Genomic DNA, 17,080 nt, shown 5'->3' with positions numbered 1-17,080 from the left:
TATCTCAGTAGCAACAGCATTGTGAACCCCTAGCTGACCTCGACATGTTTGTTGGCGCGGTGTTGTGTTCACAGAGAAGGGCAGCCAGTGCCCCTGATGCCCCGACTTGAGCGTACCAATATCACCATGATTGGACGTCTGCCGTTTGTCGGGGCCACCGCAGCCATTCTACCAGTAGTCGGACATATCGTTCCGTCGTTCCGTACAAGCACATCACCGCAGTCAAATCACACTGACAGGCGAGGAGAAGAAATTGATCGACGACACCAAAGGCGAGATTTGGCGGAACGCTCCGAATCGCTGCGTCTTTGCTGATCTCCCCCCAACCCCAACCGACTTCACCGTTATTATTGCCTGTGCTGTAAGACAGCTGAGGCTGACGGTGTCACCCCACGAATAGGTAATTAGAAGAATCCAATTAGACCAGAGGGGGCGCCCAACCGTCTCCTTGCTGCAACACGACTCAGAAAACAAACCGTCGCTTGCTGGTGGCGCTCGCCAATTTCAATCTTGAGACGGTTCAAAACCAAATCTGCTGAAACAAGTCTTGCTTCCAAACATCAGGTCTTTTTCTGCTGCCCGTTTGCTAGTGCGGTAGAGGATGTGGCGGTCGAGCTGCTCTCCCTAGAAGCCGAGCTAGACTGGGGTTTGGACATGGGGCACTCCTTTTTTCCGCACGGGGTTGCAAGGGAGAGAAATTTTGTGTAAACGACGTGCTCCACTCAACACGAGCATGAACGCCCACAAGCTGTCATTACATGCTAGACCAAAGTTCTCCGTTGCTTGTCCAGAGAAAGCCAAGCATGAAAAAGCTAGGCTCAATCCAGTCTCGACCAGCGAATTGTTGCCTGGCACCAATCCTGGCGAGGACGTCTGTGCTTTGCAAGGAGTGCATGTTCAGCAAGGGAGTGCTTTTCCGTAATCCAGTGAGAGTCTGGCGGATTCTGGAAGAGACATGCCGTCTTACTCCGTGCTCCATCTCCATCTCCATGCTCTGTGCTCAGCAAAATCTCCAAATCTCGCTCATCGCCGCGATATCATCAGCTCCGCCAGCAGCTGCCGCCGATGGCTTTGCCAAGGTAGGGGAACAGTGATGAGATGTGATTTCTTCTAGGTATCTTATACTTGCAGTATCCCGGTCTCCAATAAAAGTGGCATCATGCGAGATTTCATCTACTCGTCTCTTGTGCTGCGGTCTAATCAAATCGCTTGCATTCTTGGCATTGAGGTGATCCATCAAACTCCAGTACGATTGATCTTTTGGACCAGATGCTCAAATCATCAAGCCAAGAGAATTGGTTTCTTCAACCTGCTTTGCATAATACTATATGGTTTCATATATTGCCCTGTGTTGATAGTTATGTGACGCCTTTTCATCGGGAGAAGATTTGCAAATCCCCGGCTTTGCTTTTTTATTTACATTGGTATACAACAGTTTAATTGCGTTGGCGTTGGTCATAATGGCGTGCTTGCTTCAAAGGCCTTTCAGAGATCCTTTTCTCGATGGCCAACCACTCTTGCAAAAGAATCGAATGACATAGTCATAGAATGCCGGCCTGCGGTCTTGCTTCGTAGATGCTCGTCATAGTTCAGCATCTCCTTGTAGGGGACTTTTGCTACTATCTCGACCATGCGAGCAGTAGATTTCTTGCTTCTCAACGAGGTGATCGAGTCATAGGGATCAGGTGGCGCGTAAATCTTGGAGATATCGATCAACTCGTCGCTGGCAGACTCTGCAGAACGATCGTTGACTTCGAGGACATGACCACCCGCACCGGCTGTTATGTCATGCTGGACTGTTCCAGCGGCCGCTTCCGGGCAGGTAATGTGCGTCAACATGATGGGCTCTAAAATGCCAATCTGGCTTTTATCGAACGCATCTCTAAGAGCTGCTTGGACGGCAGTTTTAGCCGCACTACTGAAATGGCCTCCAGTTGGTGTCTCTAGCGCATCGCGAGACGTATCAAGAGTGATGTGAACTTGGCAGCCGTGTATCGGCGACGCACGGCGAGGCCCCCTGGCCAACCCAGCTATGGCTCCGTTGAAGAGCTGTTGGCGTGCCTCATCCACATCAACAAGCAAGGCGGTGGCTTCGCCCTCCATGGGAATATCTATCTGGACAATGTTGCCGTCTTTTTCAAGGCCGGCTTCCATCAGGTCTTCCTGTTCCCCAGCTTCTATCGGTCTGAGAGTAGCGGTGCAGGTAACCTTGCCTGGCTTGCCCGCAACTGGACGGTCAAAAACTGCATGCTGAGGTGAGGTCATGGCGGTAACACATTCCTTGTAGTCGACCTCGATAGGACCAAACTCAGCATCTATCTTATGCTTCTGCCTCATATTGTAGAGTGATACATCCAGGTGGAGCTTTCCCATGCCCTGGATGGTAAATTGGTCAGTCTTTGGATTTCTACTCCACCGAAGGCTTGGGTCTTCTCGAGAAGCGCTTTCCAGAGCGACCTCTAATTGTTGTGCTGCTACATTCCCATATGGATCAACTTGTAGAAAGGCAACTGGTGGAGGAATCTCTGGAGGTCTGATCTGGATATGTCGTAAATGTTCAGGGACAGTTTTGCCGCTCGCCATGGTGATCAAAGTATCTCCAGTGCGAGCTTTCTTAAGTCCTCTCAGGGCTCCGATTTGACCAACAGAAAGCTCTTGAATGTCTTCAGTCTTGGACGCAGAGATTTGCAGGATACCCATTGGTCGTTCCTGGATAAGCATATGGGTGTTGAAGCTAGGAGCATTCCGAGTAAGAGTTCCATGATAAACTCTCACAAAACTGATGACGCCCTCCTTTGGGTGGTCGAATACTTTGAAAACAGATGCCACTGAGCTAACATTGGCATCCACTGTGTTCTTGCCTTTTCCTTTCAATGCTTCGCGAAGCTCGCTCTTCGTACTCCCAACCCTGACCTCAGCGTCTGGACGTTCTGCTGGATTAGGAAGATAGTCTGCGATAGCATCCATGAGTGGCTCAACTCCAATATGACGAAAGCTCGAGCCAGCGAATACGGGTATGACACGGCCATCACCGCTTTGAATGCTTCTCCTGATGGCCTGCTTCAGTAAGGAAGCAGGGATATTTTCGTTTTCGGCCAAAAATTCATCCATCACGGCCTCGTCAAAATCCGCAAGGCCCTCGACCAGACGCTGTCGTGCTACTTTCATCTCGGCCAACAACGATTGGTTTGAAGTTGACAGTATCCCTTCGAGCTCGGCGGGTTCATATCGAATCTTTTGCCTTTCGGTCTTCCACCTGTACCCTACCCCATCGATGATGTCTATTACTCCGACAAATTCCTCCTTCTCCCACCACGGAATTTGGCAGACCAATGGCCATCCTTTGAGTCGAGAGCCGATTTCCAAGACAGATTTTCTGAATGATGCGCCCTCGCGGTCCAGCTTGTTACAGTAAACAATTCGCGGAACTTTGAACTCCTGGGCAGAGGCCCAAACTCGTTCTGTGTGTGCTTCTACACCTTTGACAGAATCGATGATACAGACGGCTCCATCAAGGATTGGTAAACATCGATCAACTTCAAACCTGAAATCCTGGTGACCAGGAGTATCAATGAGATTGATGGTCTTTGGGGCTGTTCCAGGAGGGCAATCCTGTTGTAGTGGCCAGTGAAATGTTATTGCCGCTGATTGGATGGTGATTCCACGCTCCCGCTCAAGCTCAAGGAAATCGGTCACAGTGTTGCCGGAATCCACATCTAAGATTGTCAGCTGGGTCATTTCAGCTCTGGGCATGTCTATTGCATACCTCCTACTCGCTGAGTCACACCACTATAGTATAGCATGCGCTCAGTTGTCGTCGTTTTGCCCTACACGATGGGTAAGCATCGAGGCCAGGATGTTTGAGTACATAAAGCCGTAAGCCTTACAGCGTCAACGTGGGCGATAATACCGATATTTCGAGTATTTTCAAGCATTGAGCTTATGCTTCTTGCGCCACTACTGCTCCGGTAGACAAGTTTCTTGAAAGGAGACAAATCCGTCGCGGCTCTATAACCTGATCTGGTGAGGCGGCCGCATTGCCTCACTGAGGTTTGACGACAGAGCACCAGGGCAATCATGACGATTCAATATCGGAATATGGCACTGCAAGAAATAGCAGTAATGGCAATTGCACCACAAACATCAGGACTGCACCCTCAGCACTCAATATTGAGCGAGCCTTGAGGAACGTGCAAGTTGTTTGTATGGCGATTTTAACTTTGAGAATTCTCGAAGCTCAGCCTGAAATTCTAGGTTTACTCCATGGCTCTTGTCAATTGATTCATTCATCTCAGCGGGGCTTGGAGGGGCTGGGCTGCGCCTGCAGGGATGTATCCCAGCGTATGCATATACAAGGTAAGCCTCTATGCTTAAATCGAGTTCTCTCAAGTTGTTCTGGTTGAGTATAAGAAAAGCGCCCGCAGACTTTACAGTATATTGCTGGTTGTACATTCAAGTCCTAATATATATAGGGATAAATATCCATTGCTTTTATCGTGTTTCTTCGGAATATCATATTGGCTTTTTAATTCTATATGCAACATACATCCTTACTCCCGTCAATATGAGATTACGATGGCTCAGCCTAGGCATTTCACTAAACATCATTAGGGCACATAAAAATCTGCACATGCACCAGTAATATCTCTATAGATAATAAGTATAGAAGCCAAGACTATGTAGCTACAAGAGACTGCGAAATATAGTCATACAAATAGACAGGTTGTGTCAGAAGTTCACAAAATATGAGTGAGAAGTGGTGACTCTAGGTTAAGGCTGCATGTATCGCTACTACGTACAGCTGCAAAATGGGTTACCTCCAGGGTTGTTATTGTGGGCGAGGGCGATGTGACCCCATCTGGTCTATTCTATTACTTGTAATTATTTCATTTGTCGTCTTATCATGGATGATTTTTTGTGAACGGGAATATCTGCCTAGCACCATCCAGTTCTGCGGGGAGTTGGCAGGCTGCAGTGCATTCAGTACAGTTCAGGTCCACGGGTGGTTAGAGGACACTAACTGCAGGCACCAAACGCTACCTATGTAAGCTATGAACCATCCATGGATCTCTAACTTTCGGAATTACACATCCATATGCCAAACCTCAAGCAGCCATGACAAGGAAATTGCCTTGGAAAAGAGAATCTGAGGCCTCAACAAGCAATAGCGCAAGAAATACGACAGCCAAAAGCCCCAAGTTACCTACTGCGCGGCAATATGAGAATCGGGATGTTTTGCGAACGCCCGTGTCACGCAGACACGTTCGGCGCGTTTTGGATTCTGGTACGAAGAAGAAGCTGAATCTCATCCCATCTCACCCGAATCAAAAGACAGTTATTAGGAATGATGGTTTAGTCAACTGACAGTAATTATTTCAGACCCTATCCGAAGTCCATCTACTTCGCCTCCACCAGAGCGGCCTCATGAAGAGTACGTTTGCACCGCCTTCATGATCTTGATGACTGCTTAGTTCAAACATCGGTTCAACATGCGCACACATCTTTTGTCCATACGCAATTAACAACTTCCCTTCATCTCAGGTTCATGATTCCGGGACCGCTGAATGACGACAAATTCAGAATGGTCGATGATGAGTTTCTACACATGGCCCAGCGCTTCACCGCGCATCTTCACCGGGCAGAATATGATCGCCTCAAGGCCCTCGCCAAGGCCCAAAACGCGGCTACTATCAGCGAGATTGAGCGTCCCGTCGTGGCAAGTGCGGTGCCGACAGCCAGGGCACGACAGAGGAGTGAAGCAGCTCAGAATACTATGAAGCGGCGTAAAGCGCTGGAAGCTGAGAGTGGCGATGATGCTGGCGATGGTGATAGCCGCAAAGCAAAGGGGGATGAACAGAGGGTGGCGACGGGTCTGCGAGGATTGATGGAGGCGCCGAGACGGGAGGCAAGGACAATTATGCCTGCGACGAGTGGTTCTTCTTCTTCATCTAGGACGAGAGCGGCCGCTGGGTATTCAAGCAAGTCGTCGCCGCAGCAAGATCATCGAAGCCGTGAAATATCGCCGTCATTGCCACCATTGGCGTCATCATCCAAGAGGGTCAAGCTTGACTTGCCCGCCAATCCAAAATCAACTGCTACACAGAGTAGAAACACCTCCCAACAGCCTCGCAACTCCAACCTAAATCTTCAAGCTATGTCTTCATGTCCCACAGAACTTCCCAAGGGAGTTTCTCGTCTAGATTCTTCTCGAACCAAAGCCGACAATCAGCCACCCAGTGTCTACAATGTGGATGACGACTTGGATGATGATCTTTTTGGCTTGCACCAGCGTAGGACGAGCAGGAAGAAATCCCGAGAGCAGTCCAAACGACCGGCCGCAAAGAGTGAAGTCAAAGACGAATCAAAGACGATCGATTTGAGCTCTATCCCTACATTCTTATAGACATCTAGCCCCAGCACTGGATACATGGTTTACTCATAAAAAAATTACGAGAAATCACAGCGGAATTATATTACTGCTTCGGGCACATGCACACTTTTCATTGAGAGCCAAACGTGACGTCGTTAATCTCATTGCGGTAAGTTTCATAATCCCTACACTACTCTAATTATCCTGCATTGTGAGCTCATCAAAGTCATCTAGCAGCTCGTCCATATTCACCCCTGGCACGCCATCGTCTCCATCCTCGTCCGTCTCCGCTATGCTCATCTCATCCTCGTTTGCCTGCTTGGGATTCTTGTAAAGCGCCAAAGCCGCACGCAATTCTTCATCTTCCTCGACATCGCGCAAGAACATCTCGTACTCCTTATCCATACGCTCTTGGTCTGCCTTCTTTGGCAGAAGCTCACCCTCATCCTTATCCATGCGCTTGAGCTTCCAGTTGCGGCGACGGTTCCTCCTGCGGTTGGGGTAGTGTTTCTTCACCAAGACCACATCAGGGACGATTGATGAGTATGTGTTGGAATCCTCTATCGCATCAAATTCGGGATTGTTGAAGTTGGTGCCGCTCAACATATAGCCCATCGCTGAGTCACCTGGCTGTAACAGGTTTCCCAGATGTGTTCTGGTAAAGTATGTCCTATCATTGACACCCAGATCGGAAGCACGAGCAACCGTTGCCTCGGCAAGCACCCACTTGCCCTTTCGAGTAGGGGTCGGCTCAATATCCATGACGATGAACTCGACCAACTCCATGGCGTCGGCGAGAGCTGTAAATGGGGCGCGCCAGTAAATGGACGCACTTACTTCCGCTGTTTGAAGGGTCTGAGGGTCCATGAGGTAGACCGCCGTGCCAATCTTGTGGCAAAGGACGAGGGGTGAGATGTTGCTAGCCTGTTTCGCAAGCTTTATGGGCAGCGCAACCAGGTCATCTCTGCATACGGGGACAATTTCGGCGGAAAATGTGAATTTGTATGATTTTTTTGACGTGTGGGTATCCATAGAGATCAGCTCTTGTGAAGACTTGACCTTGACGGGAACGACTGAGTTGAGGAAGTCGACAAACTTCTCTGCCTGATTTCGCACGGAAAAGAAGAAATCGATACCATCCTTGGCTTCCTTGATGTTGAGGGTCTCTTTGTGCGCGCCATGCTTCAAGATAAGCTGCTCCAGGAAGTGGAACGTCCTCTTGTGCAAGACCTTCTGTCGGACTTGAACGCAAGCTCTCCAGTGGTTGGGGGTAAAACTCTTCTGGCACTCAGGGCACTGCTGAGTCGCCACAACGTATACGACCTCGAAGCTCTGCTGCAGCAGAACTCCCTGCTGGACGGAATCTTGGACGGTCAACTTGACCTTTACTCTTCGGGAATGAGGCTCGGTCCAGATGAAGCTCGCATCGACGATTCGCACTTTATTCAGGCCCCTCAGCTTCTTGAGGCAGAGGGCTAGGAGTTCACGGGATTCAGGCATGGCGGCGATCCAACTTGAGGGTGGCAAGAGCCATCTCTCGCAGTCTCTGCATTGCTGGATGGTGGCCTCTCGCTGGATTCCCTGGGAAATGTCGTTGGTCAGCTTGATACAGTCGTAGCAGGCAGCGCCAGTGGCTGTTGTTCCATCGATCGGGGCACCGCAGTTGTGACAGAGGATTCTGTGTTGGATATTGTCAGTCTATGTAGTCATTCATGGCTTTTTTTTGGAGGGGCAGCCGCAAAGAAGAAAATTGAAGTAGAATAACAACGTTCTTCTGACCAAAAAAGCTGGGAAAGTTGGAGTAAGTCACTTACGTTGCCGCCGTCGCCTGCTGCGATATAGGCGCAATAGAAATGGCGTCATCAAGATCCATAGACATTTTGCTTGATGTGGCCGATGGTGATGTGGTATGTGTTATGGTAGATGATTTTATCGGATGGGGTCCCTCTGATACAATATCTACGAAGTCGAAAAATATTTTGCCCCGCTGCTTGATAAGCGACTTCCATGAGCTTATCGCTCAGATTTGCTGTCGCAGAATTTATTGCCTTATCCGTAGTAGCGGCGTGAAAATATGTGCGACATATGAGTCAGTCGCGTGGGCATGCAACTAAACCGGTAACAGGATGACGGACATCAGGGCCTCATTGATAATTGTTCCAATTCAGTTTCAATGCCCTAGATTTAGGCAGACGCATGTAGTAACAAGTAATTATACAAAATGAACAAATAAAACAAAATTAAAAAATCTTGCTCAACACTCTGCTCACACGCTCTGGTTGCTCGCTGGTATCTCCGCCCTTCTTGATCTTGGAAATCTGCTTAAACGTCCGTACGCTCTCCCTTGGCTCCTCATTGTCCGTTGCATCACTTGCCTTCCTCTTCTTCGCCTTTGCCTTTGCCTCCATGCCATCCAACATCTTTGCTCTCTCCACATTGCGGACGAACAGTTTGTTCTCCCGCGTCGTCTTGCTGATCTCAGCCCTCATGCGGCTCGACCTCTCAGCATCCTCGGCGGCAATCTGCTCCGTCAGATTGTGCCATTTGAAACCATTGAGATACAACAGGTTCCATATATCGTCGTGGTAGTAGCTCCCTTTCTTTCCGCCGATTGGTCGTGCGTTTAGAAGTTCGCACACAGCCTTTGCATCCTTCTTCTTGATAAACTCGACCCAGCCCTCGGTAAATGTCTTTTTCTTGTTGCCGCCTCCTTTGACGCGCCGTGCTCGTGCGACTGGATCTTCGGGGGCGAGGAATATCCTGTTGATTTCTCCGTATGGAGCAAGAAGGGAACGTAGTTTGTTAGGCTTCATGAATGGCGGCACACGTGAAATGTATACCACGCCGGATTTTTTGATGGCTTCCTCTGTCGCAACAAGGTTCTTCTTCGTCAAGGGTCGGGCAACACCAGGCAAATCTTTGGTCCTTAGCTTTTTGGCCTTCTTCTTGCCGCCATCAGCGCCACTTTTGTCGCCCTCTTCGTCTTGTTTGGCCGATTCTAGGTGCCCCTCGTTTCTGTCACTGGCATCTTGCTCCTTGTCGCTAGCTTCAACGTCGTCGTCTTCCTCGTCGTCGCTGCTAATCTTTCGCCGTTTGGGACCGCGGCCGCCTTTCTTTACTTCATCATCTGAGTCGTATCCATTCAAGCGTTCGTCTTCGCTGTCGGACGCATCCAGAAATTCGTTGGCCCTTGTCGCAGCCATGATTTGTGATTTGCAGAGCACTATGCTGGACCGTATATGCAACTTGGCTCAGAGCTCAGATGTTGTCGCAACAAAAAAAAAGTTCCAATCTTTATCGCGATAAGAGATTGTCGTATCGCAGTACCGGGGCACCGCGTATTAACGAATCCAGCGATGCTCTCGTTAGTGTATTTAGGCGTTACTCCTGTTAACCTAGAATACTCCAAACCACCCTCTCACGTGGAAATAAAACGTAGTACCTAGGCCTAACTAATTGCCTGCTAATCTGTTGTCCTTATTCTGATACCCCGGCGGAGCTCTCTTACGTACAATTGGCCACCAAAGTAATGCCTAGGCAAGGCTACCATTCTTAGTATGGGGACACTCATACTGTCTGATGTATGGCGGGGCAACGATATCGGTGACGTGGGGCAAATAATGACGGACGGGCAAGAACGGCTCTTCAAACCAGTGGACCAGTATCACCATTTCCCCTCTCCCTATCATCTCCATACCGACTTCAAACCTTCAATAATTTCACGAGTGTTTCCCCTGTAAAGCTGCCTCATCAGATAAAATCGTCTCAAGAAGTACACTCTCACGAAGTCCACCATGTCTGTCGAGGTGATCAACACAATCTCTCCAAATACCAACGAGATTGTCATCACCCGCAATGGCGCCTCCCCTGCCGATCTGGAACTGCTTCCCCAGGTCGCCACTGAAGCTTTTCTGAAATTTCGCAACACGACCCTCAAGGAAAGGCAAGACATTGTCCGGAAATTCCTCGACGGACTGGATAAACGCCAGGATGACCTCGCCCTGGAACTGACCACCCAGATGGGTCGACCCATCGCTTATACAGCAAAAGAAGTCACCACTGCCATCAAGAGGGCAGAATATCTCCTCAAACTCAGCGATACAGTTCTACAGGATGTCGAGGGTGAGCCTGAGAAAGGCTTCAAACGCTTCATCCGAAGAGTACCCGTTGGCCCTGTTCTCATCATCTTCGCCTGGAATGTAAGTAATCCCGTCTCCCGCACCAGCCACTATCAATCGCGTAGTTTTTTCTCTTTTAAAATTAACGTATCCGTGTCTCAAGTATCCTTATTTGATTCTCATCAATGCGTTGATTCCCGCAATCCTGGCTGGAAACAGCGTGATATTGAAGCCATCCCCGCAAACACCAACCATTGTGGAACAAGTAGCCAAGCTATTTTCCGAGGCCGGCTTGCCCGATGGGGTTTTGCAATATTTCCACTGCGGTTCCCCTAGTGTCATGGAGACTATTGTGCGAGATCCCAAGATTGCCCTGGTTTGTTTCACAGGGTCTGTTGCCGGCGGTCTTGCCGTGCAAAAGGCTGCGGCCGACAGGATTGTCAACGTGAGCCTCGAACTGGGTGGCAAGGATCCCGCCTACATCAGAGATGATGTTGATATCGATTGGGCTGCTGAGGAGATTGTTGATGGTGCCATTTTCAACTCTGGCCAAAGCTGCTGCTCCCTTGAACGAATCTATGTGCATGAAAATGTGCACGATGCCTTTGTCACGGCCGTTCAAAAGGTGCTCAAGGGATACAAGCTTGGAGATCCGTTTGACAAGTCGACTCATGTAGGACCCGTCATCTCAAAGCGTTCCAAGGAAACAATAGAGTCGCACATTCAGGACGCCTTGAAAAAGGGAGCCAAGGATGCTACGCCGGAAAACGAAAGCTTTGAAAACCCCCCGCTCAAGGGCAACTTTGTGAAACCAACCCTGTTGACTGGTGTGGATCACACGATGACTGTCATGACGGAAGAGACATTTGGGCCTGTGATTCCGGTCATGAAGGTAAAGGGTGACGATGAGGCCGTGAAGCTGATGAATGATAGCGAGTTTGGGCTCACGGCTAGCATCTGGACCAAGGATGTGGATCGAGGCTACGCGCTTTCAGAGCAGGTTGACGCTGGTACTGTCTTTGTCAACCGCTGCGATTTCCCCAGTCCGGTAAGTTCACGTTCACGGCGCGTGCACCCTAACAACACCATCCCCCCTTGCTCCCTTGTTGGCCCGTGGTCATATTGCACCCGACCAGGTCACAACCCTAGCAATCAAGCAATCAAGAAAATAAAATGCTTTGATGAACGGCCCCAGTGTGCTAACTGTACGACCAACAATATAGGACCTTGCGTGGACGGGATGGAAGAACTCGGGTAGAGGTCAGACGCTTGGCAAGTTTGGCTTTGACGCATTTGTCAAGTCCAAGAGCTTTCACATCAAGGACTATCCGAAATAAGCGTCAAACGACGCCTTGTGGTACTGATCAATTTAGAAGAGTTACAATAAAGAAAGAAAATAAAGAGCGTTACTATCACCCACGGAACCTAGTGCCAGCTGTGCCTCCGCACCAGCCCCAAAGATTAGCGAGAGATCTCCCTTTGAGCTCCTTTGAGCGTCAGAGCCGTGGGGCTTGTGATTGGCTCGCCTGCGACGAATAATGCGAGGATGGTCTATCGGACAAGGGTCCCAGGTTTTATCGTTCGTTTTCTCGTGAAGGGTCACCGCAGTATCTCAGACTCACATTTTCGTTCTGCATGAAAGGCGTCTCCACCGCGCCCACCGAACCCTAAGTCCAATTCAAAGACGAACGGGTTCCAGTCTCTAATGCAACCCGTGATGAGATAAAACAAGAATTCGTCGCCAAAGCAAGGAGGCCGCGAACGAATCGGCCAAGCCGCCGTTGACCCCATTCGTTCTGTACAAAAAGGAAGCAAACAATGGCCGTGCACGTCCGTTCGTTGCTCCGCCATGCTCCGCCCGTGGCATGATGGCTTCGTTGTCGTGGTTGTGCTTCTCGCCTACCGACAGCTCATTACCCTGACGAATGTAACGGCATACGGCTTCTTGCGTGAGGGTAACAGGTAACAGCACCTGGAATGCCAATTCAGTTCTCGCACATTCCATATTAGGCCTTGGGGCAAATGCACAGGTCTTGTTCCAAGCCGGCATGTGAGACAACCTCTGCACCTCTCCTAGTGTTGTCGCAGTCTGCGCGGGCGCGTGTTGTTTAATGAAACCCCGTTCGACAAAGGCCCAAAAGCGGCACCGACCGAAGGGTTATCGAATAACGGTGCTGAGACACGCATAGCTGCCGATGTGATGTGTTATATATATATGGCCAGCACCGCTTCCGTCGGAAACGTGCTGAGCCTGTGAATCTCAAGCCGGACGCCTCCATTCATTCTGCATCTAGGCAGCTTAGGAGCTTCACCAGCCCACACACTCTTTTCTCCCCCCTTGTCCGTCCGACGGCAATCCGCATTCACTCTTTTAATTTTATTTTATTTCTTCCCTTCCATTTTGTCTTGCCTTGCAGTTCGCTTTCGGCAGTTTGCAGCAATAGCCGTATTTAATTGTTTGTTCATCTTGAATTCTCTCATTAATAAAGGCTACACCGTCGGGGCCTAGCCGCTCGTATCTTCACCAACCCGGCTTAATTCGCTTTACCAACATCAATTATCACCCAACAGCATCTAGAAGAAAAAGGAAGACAGGGGAGAAAAAAAAAGAAAAAACCACAGACGATACTTTTATTATCTTTACCTTCATTATTTTTTTCTGTCAGCGCAGTTCAACAAACAGCCACCGTCATCGACGTCAGCCATCATTTTTGGCTTCATCTTCTCTCTTTCTTTCTTCATCTCAACAGCATTTATTCTCTATTTCATCTTGCTTTTCGATTTCTTGCCATTTCCATCATTTTTCATTTCGTTTCCAAATTTCATCCAGCCAATCAATTGCCTTCGCCCCGAGCGATGGCGAATTTGCCGAGAAGTGTTTCTCTGATCAACCTGGAGACGGAGAGCATTGGCGGGTGTTCCAACACGACTTACGCCACTTCCGAGATGCGTCTCAAGAACAATGTCAGGACTCTCTATGAGCGCATGCAGGCGGCTCTGCGTCATGGCAGGCGGAAGCAGAAACGTGGGCTGGAAATTGTATGTCCATTTGCCATGTTTCATGATTTAGACGAGATTTTGACTAACAATTGGTTTCTAGTCTGGGCCGTTTGGTCTCAAGAAGGAGCCTGTTCTGCTCCCCGGCATCTCGCAAGAAGAGTAAGGCACCCCGAGACACAATCACGCCATTGATCATTGATGACTGTCTTTTTTTATCTGAACTTTTGTGCTAATACATAGTTGTCACAGGCTCTGTATCCTTCGAGAAAAGGCTGCCGCTAGTCAAATCGGTGTTGCTGAAGACTCCATGTTCCCCGATCCAACAGCCAGCCTGCCTCGGTCAATCCGTTCTCGCTCTCCTTACCGAAGCCCTTCGCCATTCTCCGTTGTCTCTGCCACTCAGCAGCAGCCCAACTAACTCAATGACTGGATGCAAATCTCATGAACGAACACCACAATATCATCATATCCATGATTAAGGACATTACGGATACTATTATCACTAATTTTTATCGTTACTGCTTTAGATAGTGGTGCACCCCTCTCCTTATTTCCTTATTCTATTTTTTTCATCTTTCTTTTTTTCCTTTTCTTTCTCTTTCTCATGGGCATGGCAAACAAGGGACAAAAACAGATTGGCTAGATTGGATCGGTTTGGGATTGGACAGGTACTTAATTATGGGCTATAAAGGAATAGATTGGGCGGGAACGGTTAGCAAGCGACGGGCTGGATAGATATTACAATGACGATTCCGTTTGGTCTAGACGAGAGGAAAACAAACGAAAATGGGAATGCCTTGGTAATGATGAACGCGATTGAGAGGCAGAAAGGGGGGATTAATGCAGAAAAGTCTCACTTAATTAATGTAATGCAAAAGTTACGCAGGAGCAAAGATTAATTGTTTAATACAGTGAGATGTGCATTTTGTTTTTGTTATGCTAATTTGTTCCTGTGTGTGCCAGAGTCATTTCGCTATGTGCTTTGTCTCAGGGTGGCACGGTTTTTGGTGTAATGAGATTTTGCCTGCGCAACATGACACGGACCATACACAGCTGCCTACTGCAACCAAGGGATCAGATTTTGTTGATCGATTTGGTTTCTTCTATTTACTTGTTCTTTTTTCTTTCATATGAGCTGTATTATAATAACGAAAAAGAAAAGAGAACCTTTCATATCCCTCCTCTTTCTTTTGTTGTGAAGTGATCTACGGCTTTCCAGGAGACCTCGCGTGTCAAAGAGCGGAATAAATTGACACAAGCTATAGCCACCCGTCGTACACGTCCAAGCTCTCCTGGCGAACCCCCTCCATCTCCCCCTTTACCCCCAAAAGCTTCACCTTTGCGTCTTTTTCGCGACTCCAGGTGGCCAGGAAGTCCTGTACCTGGGCCAGCGTCTGGTCGTCATCCCGCATCAGCAGGGCGAGCGCATCGTAGCCGCCAGCACCAGGCACGACGCCGCCGTAGACGCCATCGAGGGCGCTGACGGCATCGAGCAGCTCCGTTTGCGTGTCGGGCTCGATGGGAACGCCGCTCTCACGGCCCATCTGACGGATCAGCTCGCGGACCTGGCTGAGCTTGGTGGGGAGCTGGTCGAGGGCGCCGGCCTTGAGCGCGGCAGCCAGGTCCTCGTTCTTCGACTGGAGGTCGTTCCAGAGGCCTGTTGAGTGCTGCTCGTCTTGGCTGCGCCACGAGAGGACCTTTTTCACCATGCTGACGGTTTGGCTGCCGCAGTCGACGTCGCACATGCGTAGAACCAGCCCTGGTGGCACGGTGACACCATCGTCTTGCACTTCGACGTCCCACTTCTCGCCGTCTACGACTGTGAGGAGCTTGTCGCTGAACCCAGGGGCGCCGGGCTCGGGCAGCACACTCAGGATGGCGGGTGAAAACCTGCGGTAGGTGCAGGACCCATACACAGCGGCAGCGACATCGAAGCCCGAGCCGACCTTGCCCTGGGCGGCACAGTGCGCGGCCTGGGCGAGGTTGTGAAGCGTCTGCTTGCCCTGCTTGGAGGAGAGGTCAAAGATGCTGGTGGGCAAGTAGTGAGTGAGCAAGGAGGCAGTGAGGGAGGTGACGAGAGCAGCGGAGGAGCCGAGGCCAGTCTTGTTGGCCCCCTGAAGAGTGACGGGGAACTTGGCGAACCGGCCAGACGAGGAAGCGTGAGAGTGGGAGTAGTAGTCGTTGTCAGCAAGGATGATGATGCGTGAAGACTTGATTGCGCTGTGAGAGCGCTTGGATGAGACAACGGCATCGATGTAGGTGAGGGCGTAGCTCAGCGTCGTCTCAACGAAGGGGTTGGCTGAGATGGTGGGGCCGCTGAGATGAGGAACCAAGACACGGCAAATGTCAGTAAGAGTAGAGTTAAAAACAAGGCCGTTTTCGAACAAGGACAAGAAGGATTTTGCATGCCTTGGAACAGGCAGAAGAGACGGAAATTTCCTTTTAATTGAATTGAGAGACCTTGTCTCATTGCCAGAGGGAACTGGGACGTCTTGTGGTGTTTTGCTCTCCCTAGTGTTCCGCTTGCGGGAGCAACGTTTTCATTCCCGAGAAACAGAAACAAGGAACAGAAACAAAAAGGGTCCTCTCTCACTTCCCGGGTCTCTCAAACAGAGGGAATCCCAAAACGGTGATAAAAATAGCAAAGGAAAATAACAACAACAACAATAGAAGGAACAGCAAAAACAATAATATTAATACTCACACCTGCAGCTGGGTCACCTTGATGCCCCCCTTTTCCGGCGCAAGGTGGTAGCCGTAACGCCACTGCGCGTCTTGGAACTGCGGGCTGTCGACGACAATTTCGTTGAGCTGAACGCCCTCGGTCGTGATGATCTCACCAGCGATAACATTGATGCGCGCGCTCAGCCCCAGCACCAGACCTGTGTAGGAGCGATCCAGCACCAGGTAGCCGCCGGCCAGGAGGACTTTGCCTGGCGCAGAGACGGCGACGGAGGCGTTTGCGGTGGGCATTTTGTGTGTATTTATTTGATAAATGGACGCAGAAAGAGATGAAATAGATAAGCTGCAAGCAATTAGAGGCGTATACAGGGTGAGCGAGATGAATTGGCGGCGCAATATATATGCAGGTTATATATTAGGAGCTGACAAGGCTCTGGCGATGTAACGGTGGCGGAAACGAGGCTGGCAAGAAGAAAGTGCCCAATTGAACGGCAAAGAATATTAGATATCAGATAAGAAAAATGTGAAAAGGATGACCGATGTATACTGGTCAATCTCTTCACTTGCTTGTGTCGTTGAAGTCGAAGCTGACAGAGGGCTTGAATCTTTTGAATCTAAAATGGAGTGGGGGGTAACAAGGAATGCCTCGCAGGACTGAGTGCCAACACCACATCGTATTCGTATTCGCACTGTCGCGAATCTGATATCAATCATAATGAATCTACGATGCATTTACATAGCTCTCACTCTTTCACCGATAGACACAAAATCGTTGCTTTGCGATAGGCATTGTTTCATTTCGCTGCCTTTGGCGCTTTCTCCTTTATATACCCATTCCTTCTTCTTTGATATGATACACGGTAGCAGAAAATCCAGTCCAGTAGAGTAGCAATAAAGGCACAATTCCCTT

At 49.5% G+C, this 17,080-nt stretch overlaps 8 protein-coding genes across 8 annotated transcripts; 3 read left to right on the top strand and 5 right to left on the bottom strand.

The window, feature by feature from the left end:
* Window positions 1–1,485: 1,485 nt before the first annotated feature.
* On the bottom strand, window positions 1,486–3,803 carry V8C40DRAFT_273727 (mitochondrial elongation factor MEF2; the record flags this gene model as incomplete). The annotated part of the gene is made up of 2 exons (XM_083220522.1): window positions 1,486–3,716; window positions 3,767–3,803. The coding sequence occupies 2 exons, from the start codon at window positions 3,801–3,803 to the stop codon at window positions 1,486–1,488; spliced, it is 2,268 nt and encodes a 755-aa protein (XP_083075484.1).
* A 1,094-nt stretch (window positions 3,804–4,897) lies between these two features.
* Window positions 4,898–6,677, top strand: V8C40DRAFT_238810 (uncharacterized protein). Its single transcript, XM_083214527.1, has 4 exons — window positions 4,898–5,284; window positions 5,380–5,431; window positions 5,542–6,539; window positions 6,605–6,677. The coding sequence occupies exons 1-3, from the start codon at window positions 5,116–5,118 to the stop codon at window positions 6,401–6,403; spliced, it is 1,083 nt and encodes a 360-aa protein (XP_083075483.1). The 5' UTR covers window positions 4,898–5,115; the 3' UTR covers window positions 6,404–6,539; window positions 6,605–6,677.
* V8C40DRAFT_238807 (ribosome-binding protein NMD3) lies at window positions 6,517–8,327 on the bottom strand. The gene is made up of 2 exons (XM_083214526.1): window positions 8,185–8,327; window positions 6,517–8,048 (listed from the first exon to the last, which is right to left on the bottom strand). Exons 1-2 carry the CDS (start codon window positions 8,247–8,249, stop codon window positions 6,566–6,568), a joined length of 1,548 nt encoding a protein of 515 aa, XP_083075482.1. The 5' UTR covers window positions 8,250–8,327; the 3' UTR covers window positions 6,517–6,565.
* Window positions 8,328–8,476: 149 nt separating this feature from the next.
* V8C40DRAFT_238806 (RNA-binding ATPase activator ESF2) lies at window positions 8,477–9,843 on the bottom strand. The gene has a single exon (XM_083214525.1). It carries the CDS (start codon window positions 9,571–9,573, stop codon window positions 8,611–8,613), a length of 963 nt encoding a protein of 320 aa, XP_083075481.1. The 5' UTR covers window positions 9,574–9,843; the 3' UTR covers window positions 8,477–8,610.
* A 182-nt stretch (window positions 9,844–10,025) lies between these two features.
* On the top strand, window positions 10,026–11,909 carry V8C40DRAFT_238805 (Aldehyde/histidinol dehydrogenase). The gene is made up of 3 exons (XM_083214524.1): window positions 10,026–10,569; window positions 10,652–11,536; window positions 11,712–11,909. Exons 1-3 carry the CDS (start codon window positions 10,165–10,167, stop codon window positions 11,823–11,825), a joined length of 1,404 nt encoding a protein of 467 aa, XP_083075480.1. The 5' UTR covers window positions 10,026–10,164; the 3' UTR covers window positions 11,826–11,909.
* V8C40DRAFT_238802 (uncharacterized protein) lies at window positions 11,846–12,734 on the bottom strand. Its single transcript, XM_083214523.1, has 2 exons — window positions 12,517–12,734; window positions 11,846–12,460 (listed from the first exon to the last, which is right to left on the bottom strand). The coding sequence occupies exon 2, from the start codon at window positions 12,337–12,339 to the stop codon at window positions 12,088–12,090; it is 252 nt and encodes an 83-aa protein (XP_083075479.1). The 5' UTR covers window positions 12,340–12,460; window positions 12,517–12,734; the 3' UTR covers window positions 11,846–12,087.
* A 322-nt stretch (window positions 12,735–13,056) lies between these two features.
* On the top strand, window positions 13,057–14,165 carry V8C40DRAFT_172658 (uncharacterized protein). The gene is made up of 3 exons (XM_083211622.1): window positions 13,057–13,527; window positions 13,589–13,647; window positions 13,738–14,165. The coding sequence occupies exons 1-3, from the start codon at window positions 13,345–13,347 to the stop codon at window positions 13,904–13,906; spliced, it is 411 nt and encodes a 136-aa protein (XP_083075478.1). The 5' UTR covers window positions 13,057–13,344; the 3' UTR covers window positions 13,907–14,165.
* Window positions 14,166–14,684: 519 nt separating this feature from the next.
* On the bottom strand, window positions 14,685–16,581 carry V8C40DRAFT_172664 (phosphomevalonate kinase). The gene is made up of 2 exons (XM_083211623.1): window positions 16,193–16,581; window positions 14,685–15,804 (listed from the first exon to the last, which is right to left on the bottom strand). The coding sequence occupies exons 1-2, from the start codon at window positions 16,459–16,461 to the stop codon at window positions 14,748–14,750; spliced, it is 1,326 nt and encodes a 441-aa protein (XP_083075477.1). The 5' UTR covers window positions 16,462–16,581; the 3' UTR covers window positions 14,685–14,747.
* Between the last annotated feature and the right edge of the window lie 499 nt (window positions 16,582–17,080).

Source organism: Trichoderma camerunense, assembly GCF_050948025.1.
Source record: "Trichoderma camerunense strain CBS 138272 chromosome Unknown V8C40scaffold_5, whole genome shotgun sequence".
NCBI lineage: Eukaryota > Fungi > Ascomycota > Sordariomycetes > Hypocreales > Hypocreaceae > Trichoderma > Trichoderma camerunense.
This window is presented reverse-complemented; position numbering and strand designations above follow the sequence as displayed.